The sequence below is a fragment of the Ricinus communis genome, chromosome 10 (assembly GCF_019578655.1).
Source record: "Ricinus communis isolate WT05 ecotype wild-type chromosome 10, ASM1957865v1, whole genome shotgun sequence".
NCBI lineage: Eukaryota > Viridiplantae > Streptophyta > Magnoliopsida > Malpighiales > Euphorbiaceae > Ricinus > Ricinus communis.
Window position 1 is genome coordinate 24,743,816 of NC_063265.1, and position 10,210 is coordinate 24,754,025.

At 27.3% G+C, this 10,210-nt stretch overlaps 1 protein-coding gene across 1 annotated transcript; it reads left to right on the plus strand.

Moving 5' to 3' along the window:
• The first annotated feature begins 3,302 nt into the window (after window positions 1–3,302).
• On the plus strand, window positions 3,303–5,088 carry LOC8280368 (calmodulin-7). The gene is made up of 2 exons (XM_002527338.4): window positions 3,303–3,497; window positions 4,435–5,088. Exons 1-2 carry the CDS (start codon window positions 3,422–3,424, stop codon window positions 4,806–4,808), a joined length of 450 nt encoding a protein of 149 aa, XP_002527384.1. The 5' UTR covers window positions 3,303–3,421; the 3' UTR covers window positions 4,809–5,088.
• The last annotated feature ends 5,122 nt before the right edge of the window (window positions 5,089–10,210 follow it).

Consider the following 10,210-nt stretch of genomic DNA (forward strand, 5'->3'; position numbering starts at 1 on the left):
AAAGCTATCAAGGGGAGTGTCATAGCATATCATTTGGCTACAAACCCTATAGATGCAGAACTTTACGAGCCTAAATTTCTGGATGAGAACATCTTGCATATTAGTTTCCCAGTCTGGAAAATGTACTTTGATGGTGCTGCTAATAAAAAGAGGATCGAAATTGGTGTGATTTTTGTGACACCCGAGGATGAAATAGATACCATAGGCCTTTAAGCTCACAGTCGTACTAAATAAAAATTGATTCAAGGTAGTGATAAAGCAATAAATACATTTATAATTTTAGAGTCTAAAATATTTAATAATTCTATTATATTTTAATATTTTATTCATTATTTTGTTGATAAGAAATGATATATGATAATGAATTCTACTAGAGTGCTATTATGGCATTTACTATCATAGTTTAATTTTTTAATTATAGATAATTAATTAATATTATCTTAATTAATATATTAATTTTAATATATGCGTTATTGATATTAGATTGTCAATAAATTTATATATAACTTTAAATTATTTATATAAATAAAAGTTATATAGGTGAATTTTATAGCTGTCAATATCTATAATATATATATAAAGACGATCAAGTTCTTTTCTATGAGACTTCACCTGAAAAAAATTTATAAAGCCATGCCATGTTATTTTCAATGAAAGAATAGCATATAGCATATTTATAAAAGTATTAATTATAATATTTGTAAAAAAATATTACATGTAATCTCAAATGCTAATAATGAATATGATACAAATTTATAATTTATTTAAATATAAAAAGACAATTATGTTCTTAAAAGATAATTATAATGAGTATAGTAATTATTATAGCTAATGTATATTAATAATAAATTTTATTATCTTTTTAAAAATATTTTTATATTTATTTATAAAAATAAAAATAATAATAAAATAATAAAAGAATAAAAATTCTAAATTAGGATCATAAAAGAAAATTAAATAAAATTTGTGAAACATTTAAAAATTTATCTGTCAAATATAATAACTAGAAAAATCTCAATTTATATGTATATGATATCAAAAATAAAGATAAAAAAATAAAAAGTAAAAATTTTAAATAATTTATTTTTTAAATAATTATTATATGAAACATATGAAAATTTATTAGTATAATATATAGATATAAAATTAAAATTGACAGAATATATATTTTTCATATTTATTTGCCTTAGCATATAATAAATATAAATATCTAATAATATTATATTATATACTTTTTATAAATAATTAACATAAATACAAATAAAATATCATAAAACTAAAGTAGAACTCTATTTTTTATACCGATATTATTTGAATTAAATTATATATTATATGTAAAATAAGTTCTTAATTATACAAGAAATAAAATAATTATGTAATAGTAGTTAAATTATAAAACTAGATGTAAGTTTGTAATAATTAAAAACAATATACTTTACTAATTAATAACTAAATAAGATATGATGTTAGTTAAATTAATATTTGAATATATTAATAAAATATCAAAATTATAATATTGTGACTCCTAGTATATTAGAATAACAATAAAATAAAATCATTTGAGAATATATCCTACAAGTTTTTAATTGGAATTTACATCCACAGAATTAATTTATTGATGAATGCGTATTATATTGGAATAAAATTTTAAGTGTGAATATTTATAGTCTTTTTGTTTTGATAGTGTAGTGGTATGACTTATTCTTTTTTTATTGTAATGTACATAAACCGTGTCTATTCCATGTACCTCCTACTTGTCAGTCTGTCTTCGCATAAGAAAGGGTTAAATTAAGACAGTGATGGACTGATGATGATGAGTGATCGTCCATCCTCGCCCAAAATCCCAAACTTATAAAGTCAAACGTAAGGACACACGTGTAACGCGGAAACCTAGACACAGATTCGATTTGGGTGCCGATAGAGTCGTGATGTAATCTCACCATCTGCCTGCGTCTAAACCGCGTAAACGTTTCTGCCTAATTTGAACTTTATTATTTCTAATGTTTATCCGTACAGTTATTATTATTTTAATTATAAAATAAAATTAATAAAATATAATTTTATAAAATTTTTATATTTAATAATAATTTTATAATATTTAAAAAATAATAATAAATTAATTATTTCTAAAAAATTATATTTTTAAAAATTTTATTAATATAATAATATAAATATTATATAATTTAATACTATAATTGGTATTGTAATTTTTAAAATTAAAATATCGTATAATAAAAATTAAATTACTATTAAATATAATATTAGAAATATTATTTTTAAAATTAAAATATTATTTAACTAAAAAATTAATTTATTAGTTATATAATATTAAAAAATAATTAATAACTATTTTTTAGAATAGAATTAATATAAGTCTAGGCTCCTCCAACCAAATTCTATTAGATCTTCTATTGTAATTCATCAATCTCAATAAAAGAGCAAGTACTACATAAGGCAGCTTTCTTTGCTCTTTCTCTGTGACTTACGAGTACTTAAAGGTTGCTTGATGCGACGTCGGACCTTGGGATGTTATCTAATTAGAAAATTATTTATTAAAGTATAATAAATATATTATTTTAAAATTATATTTAATATATAATTAAAAATATAATTTATTAATTAATAAATTAATAAAAAATTATAAATTATATAAATTTAAATTTTATATATATAAAAAATAGTATATATCAAAATAAAAATTTTACATATTAAAAATTAAGCATAAGTGTCAATAAAATTTTAAATTTAAAAATTAATATAAAATATGAATTATTATTATTATAAGATATTTTTTAATCTAATATTTTATTATAAAAAAACTAATGAAACCAAAAGATTCAGCTAAGATTTCTACCCACCACTAATATATAAATTTCAAAATTTCAAAAATCTAAACCAAGTAAATTTTTTATTTTTATTTATCATGTGTTTTCTTTTACGATTTAATAGAAAGCATCCTCTCACCCATGCCATGAAAACTCTAATATTAGTCAAGATCTGCCATTTTCTTAATCCTAATCAAAGAGAAAGTTAACTTAATAATTTTTCCTTTTTACCTTTTTTTTAAATAAGAGAAAAATAATCTTTTATTTTGTTATTCCTAATTTTTGGACTCTATTAGAGTAATTTAATAGAAGGGTAATATAGAGATAGTAATAAAAAAAGGGGAGGGAAGGGAAGGGATGAGTAATACGCGTAGAAGCCGAGGACACATATGATAGAATAGAAAAGGTGGGGCTCATACAAAACGCAATCAACGCGGTCGTTTCTTTATTTAGAATCGTCGTTACTTTTTTTTCTCTTTTTATTTATTATTATCTCACGCTCACTATTATTATTCGTAGAATTTTTCTAAGACAGAGAAGAGAAAACAAAAGAGCCAAGCAATTTCTGAACGAGAAGAAGAAGAAGAAGCAAAGAAATGGCGGATCAGCTTACTGATGACCAAATCTCTGAGTTCAAGGAAGCCTTCAGTTTGTTCGACAAAGATGGAGATGGTTTGATTCCTTTTTCCTCTCTCTCTCTATGTAGATCTAGCTTTCTTTTTCTTTTGTGTGTTTAATTGCATCATTTCATTGATGATGGTGTTCTATATTCTCATAGCTTGTGCTGGCTGCTTTCTCTTCAGTTTGTTTGGATCCTATGTGATTTTAAAAAGAAAAACAATTAGCAGATAATGTGTTACAATTATTTTTATCCATTTTGTTCAGATTTTATTATTATTCGTACTATTTCTTGCTATCAGAAGTTATGATTTGTATCATCTGAATTTGACAATTTTGTATGTCACAGATAGATAGAACGAAAGGCAGTTCAAACCAAAAAAAAATTAAGAAATTTATTCTATTTTATTTGTTTTCAAAATTTCTCTTATGCAGTAGGCCCAAGTGGGGCCTTTGAATGGAGAAAATTTCTTGGTACTCCAGGTGAATTTTTCTGATTAGTGGGCTGTGTTAGTGCAGTTTGTGTATATATATATGAAAGCTTATTCTTTGTATACACAGATGACTAATCCATATAAGATGATGTGATGCCTATTGTTCTTGTATGCCTTTTTGATGCAATCTATTTGCTTTAGTTCTTTAATAAAAGTAATCATAACCTTTTTGAATCAATAATAATAATAATAATGTGCTTTTTATTGCAATTTTAAGGCCTGCTAGGTAGTGAATGCCCCCACTACCATATTAATTAATTTGGAGATGAATATTTTCACAAGGTTGAAGCAAAATTGGTATTTGCATCCATATTTTGTTTTACTTGAATATATATATATATATATATATATATATATATATATATGTATGTATAGTGTGTGCTTGTGTTGATTTTAGATGATGTCTGCTGGAGAGATTGTTACTGTGAATGATGTTTCGTATGGCTATTTAAGTTAATCCTTTTTTTTTTCTAATTAAAACGAATTTTTGATGGCAGGTTGCATCACCACAAAGGAGCTTGGAACTGTGATGAGATCGCTGGGGCAGAACCCTACAGAGGCAGAGCTCCAGGACATGATTAATGAAGTTGATGCTGATGGGAATGGAACTATTGATTTCCCGGAGTTTCTGAACCTGATGGCCAGGAAGATGAAAGACACCGACTCTGAGGAGGAGCTGAAAGAGGCATTCAGAGTGTTTGACAAGGATCAGAATGGCTTCATCTCTGCTGCCGAGCTGCGCCATGTGATGACAAACCTTGGCGAGAAGCTTACCGATGAAGAAGTTGATGAAATGATAAGGGAGGCAGATGTCGATGGTGATGGCCAGATAAATTACGAGGAGTTTGTGAAGGTCATGATGGCCAAGTGATCATTCCATTGCCTTAACAAAAACTAAGTTAAAAAAAATATATAATATCTTTTTTTTTTCTTTTATAATATTGAGAAATTCGGGGTTTGAAATCAAGTTCTTGAAAGGAATTGGGAGGGGTCTGTCTGTGGTGGTGGAATGTGTGATGTTCCTTTTATTGTGTCTAATGTTTCTGTTGAATTCAATTGTCTTTTTGGCAATTTATGTTTTTCTTTTTCTGTTCTTTCTTTTATAAACTCGGAATCACGTTTTGGAATTGGAATCACTTTTTGGAATTGAATTTAGGAGTGAATTCAATTGTATTGATTTAGGAGTATGAATTCAATAAGTAGGAAGAGATTTGAGCCTGCAGGTAGGCCCTCAACAGCTCAACTTGTTCAAATACACCCAAGACTAGCTCATTGCCCATACTAACACCAAGTTACAACAATGACAAATATGCATGCACCAGGGAAGTTGCAAGAGCCAGATCTCATTGCATAATTCAAATTGTAAGATGGATTATTCGTGAACTCAACAAGGTTCTCAAAGGAAGGGGAAGAGGGAAAGCCACAAAATTTGGACTTGCGCTGTTCCATAATCAATCAATTGTAATATAATGAAGCCCTCCGCAGATAATAGTGCATGTCAATTGATTTGGAGGACAAAATTGGATTTACACATGCGCTTTTTCATTTTTTCCTATCCCACTGTTTCAAAAATGTCTTTTCTGTACTTTTTTATTCGTTTTAATTATTTTTATATCCTTATATCAATTGTAATATAATAAAGCTCTTTCAGGATCAACTAGGGGTGAGTAGAATTGAATTGATTGCTATTTTTAAGTTGTTGGTCCAATTTGTATTTATAAAATATTGTATTATTCATTCTATTTCACCCTGATCTGTGATTTGATATGGTTTTGAAGGATAAACTGATATAGACAGTTTCAATAATTTTTCTTTTTTAAATATATATTACATTGTGATTTCAAATCAGAAGAGAGATTTTAATGAGAAGAGAGTCTTCAAGAAATAGGAATCTATTCAATCTATTGGATCTAGTGTATCATAAGGGATTTGCTTATTTTTTTATTGATTCCTATGAATCGGATCAAAAATAATTCTTAAATGAGTATTCAACTTCCAAGATGAATCGAAAAAGAATCTTTATAGTTCTATCTCTTATTTTTTATAAAGAAAGTGAATTTTTGGTTTGGTTTGTTTTTTTCTTAAAAATTATTGATTGTAACAAACCAACCATAATGTCATGCATATTTAAAATATTTATTTATATATTTATTTATCAAAGAAATTTATCACCTAACCTTACAAATATTAGAACAATAAAACATTATCATTTTTCTACACAACTATCAGTTGCATTTCCTCTTTCTTTCCTTCACTCTTTAGTCTTCATCCAAAATATCAATTTCTTTTTTATCTCTCTACTTTGATCTGAGCTAAGAAATATATTCAGTTGATTTATTCACCGTCTCTCTCAGTGCATATTGCTTCAGCTCTAAATTTGAAAAAAATAAGCAAACCTCTTAAATTTTAGTTGCAATCAATAAAGTAAAGATTTATTTATCTCTTATTGGAAATTGTAAAGATTTTATTTTTTATTGTATGGTTGTTATGTAAGGATGGGAAAAGGAGAAAAAAGGACAATTTTTTTTATGAATACTACAAGAGAAAAGGCCTTTTGTGATGGTTAAAAATTAAGTTTAGGCGAATTTTACAACCGCCCCAAAAACACCGCTTTTGCAGCCGTCTCTGCAATGTAGCATCAGTTTAAGGGACCGCCGAGGCAAATGGACATGTAGGGACGGTTAGTTTGGGTGGTTTAAACTGCCCTTATATAATTTAGTGGCCAATATAACCATCCCTATGATTGTTTAATAGTTTGTTAACTTTTTGAGGTAGCTTGCATAGAGGCGATTAAGGTTGGCACTTTGGATTCTTGGTGCCAATATAGCGGCAGTCATAACCACCCCATAAAATAGTTAAGTGCCAAATAATTATACCTTAATTTATTTTTATTTTTATTAATTTTCAATCACAATAATAGTTTTATTATATTTCATTGTTAACAAAAAAGTAATTAACATTATCATAAAGAAAAATAAACTATAGAAAAATCTTGTGCTTAAGCTAAGATTGAAAGTTAATCATTCATATGAATAACTAATATTTCTAACAATCAAAGTTATATCTAAATGCAACAAAAAGACCAAAATAAACAATCAAAGTACTATATATTAAAGAATCTAACATGCAATTGATTCTTCAATACTTTCCAAAGGAAAAATCCAAATCTAGCTAAAGAAACATTAAGCTCCACTCTAGTCATTGCTGCCAAAATGATAACTTGAATATGGTGAAATGTTATGTTGAACATGCCAACTACTGCCATCACCCGCCTTCCAGTAAATAGTATAGTATTAATTAATATACAAAAGTACTATAATTTCTATTTCTCGAAATTTAGCCATTAAAGTGTATACTATATGTTTTTTTGCATTGACAAATAAGATATACCTGACTTCTGTTCATTTGAGTTGGCATCCATTGTTGTCCAGGAAACTTTTAAGACACAAAATTAGCCAATGCAAAATAGTTTTTCAGATACTTCTTTATGATTAGCAGACGGATTTTCATACTTTTTGCTTACTTTCTCATACTTAGATGTCATACCTGAAATTGCTCTTTAAGTTCTTTCACTTCATTTGTTTAGTCTGACTTTAATTAAATTATTCTATCTTGCTCCTATATTTTATGATGTTACTCCAAAATAACTTCTAGGAGTTGGTCCTAAACCACTTATATGGCCATTGTACTCTTTACCCATTAATTCTTAGAATATTTGCTCATTTACGTTAGCCATGTTATTTGTATTTTCACTTTGCTCGACTTGAAGGGCAAATACTTTATCTTGCAAGTTAGCTAAATATTAGGAAGTACTAATCATGTACTAGTTTGTTAATGCTCTATTTGAAATATAAAAAAATTACCATTAGTTGTCTTATATTTTCATCCACATAAGTGCCATATTTTCTCTTATGAGTGGCCTAAAGTCTATCTGGAGACTTTTCACTTTTTTTTTCCTATAATTATTCAAATCACTTCATATATTCAATCAAATCAATTATAATTAACTAATAGATATAAAAACAATAAATTAAAATACAAAATGAAGTAACTAACCATCTCTTTCCTATACCTTATGTAGCTCTTCGTGCCTGATGTATATGTAGTTTTATTCTTCTTTGCATTAAAAATGTTTATTTCATTCAAAATGTGCAAAAGAATAAATTAAAATTATGTGATATAACATTTCAATATGAAATAAAATAAATTTCCTAACAATAACAAGATACAAATATGAAAAGATAAATTATAACATAATATTTCTCTCCAAATCATGATCAGACTAATGTAGGCCATTGACTAGGCAAAACTCTTTTAGGCATAAAAGATTCAATTTGCTTCTTAGTCTTACTTGTAAGAAAGTGTATGGATTTCAAATCAAATTATAATTGACTGAATGCATACTTGGCCTCTTGAACTTTTAAAGAATAGTTACTTGCTAACTTTTATTTGGTCTTTGTAGCCACCTGAACTAGTTCTTTTGGAATCCTAAATCCCCATACCTCTTTGTGCCATTAGCTTTGGTTGACATGTAGTCATATATGGACAATTATGTGATGCACATATCATGTTTAATGAAATTTCCTAAAGAAATATGGTCATTTGAAGAGTGGATATATTTAAAATGACAATATAATTTTATAATCATTATAAAAAAAATTTAAATTTATTAAAGATGAGAAATAAAATTTAAATTTGGAGATTTAGTATTCTAAAGTATTGTTTTGCTTCCCTAGCTAATTTTTCAATATTCTTTTAATATTTGTACAAGTCAATTCCATATTAGAGTGTTTGTCTTACAAGCGGTTCTCAGAAACAATAAAATAAAATTTATATGGTCCAAAAGAACTAGTTCAAGTGGCTATAAGAACTAAAAAAAAATTCAAGTAGTCAAGTAACTATTCTCAGAAAGTTCAAGGGGCCACGTGTGCATCGATCTTGAATATTTATATCATACTAATTTACTTCCACTTGTCTTTATTTGCGTGGATACATGTACAAGTCAGCAAAATATGACTTATGTGATCCAAAAGAATTAGTTCAGTTGGCTATAAGGACTAAATAAAGTTCTAGTGGCCAAGTGACTATTCTCAAAAAGTTCAAGAGGCCACGTATGCATTTAGCTATTTATAATCTTTCCACTTCTTGTTAATTGACTGGAGAATTAATTTTTCTGTCTCAAGTGAAAATTCAAAGTCTTGCTGGCAAAATATATTAATAGTTGAAATATATGAGATCTATATAAACTTCCAGGAACTAAATAATTATATAATAAAAATATCAATGGAAAAAAGTATTATAAATGAACAACACCCAACATCTTACAATAAAAAGGCTCAAATTTTTTAACATCCCATCCAAGGGATGTTTAAAGGTGCAAGTGTCGCATTTATTGTAATTGTGCCTAGAAAATATCCAAGTGTGGCTCCTTCTTTTGTACAAAGAACACCGTATTTATCTGCCTCCACGAATAACTTTTCATTGCTATCTAAATTTCACACTGATGCTATTGTAATTCTTCCTCTTTTCTTATATCGTCTTCCACTAATATCTATAATTATAATGGAACTTGTTAATGAACAAACAAGACAACTTGAAAGAAATTGCTATAATATGGAACTTATTAAAGATGGATAAATAGTTACAATATGTTTTCACGCACTAACACATAAATAAATTCTAAATGATGACAACTTAATATTTTAGAGGATTAGAAGAAGTAAAAGAACACAAGACTTATAGTGGTTCAAATATAAACAAACCTTACATCTACTCTCCAATATCCAATGGGTGATTCACTAATACAACACAAAATATAATAGAGTTCTACCCAATCCCACTCTCAATTTAGTGTTTAGGGCTCATACCAACCTTACATCTTTATTTTAGGCTCACACACAAATTTACAAGAGTTTTTTCTAGAGGCTAACTCTCAAACCCAATCTAAGTGTTTAGGCTAACAATCAAATCCTTAAAGGAACATTCAAAGCTTTATAATAATATTTATAAAATTTAAATGCATGTAAATTAATCAAAGAGCTATGAAAATATTAAGCAAAAAATTTGGCACAATTGGAGGTTGTTGATCAACTATTAATGTTATTTGAAGGGGGTATTTATGTCTATAAACGAAATCTTTGCTTAAAGCTCTAGATAGTGCATTAAATGCACTATCAGAGTACAGTCACGATCACTACACTTCAATCGTGCTCGCAATTGGGATTTCACGGTTGAGACGCTAGTCTCGCAATTGCAATACTTAAATTTGCAACG

Excerpts from the sequence above, each read along its gene's own strand:
- LOC8280368 (XM_002527338.4), top strand. The coding sequence starts at position 3,422 with ATGGCGGATCAGCTTACTGATGACCAAATCTCTGAGTTCAAGGAAGCC. Across the intron at positions 3,498-4,434 it reads GTTCGACAAAGATGGAGATG|GTTGCATCACCACAAAGGAG; the intron begins GTTTGATTCCTT and ends TTTTGATGGCAG.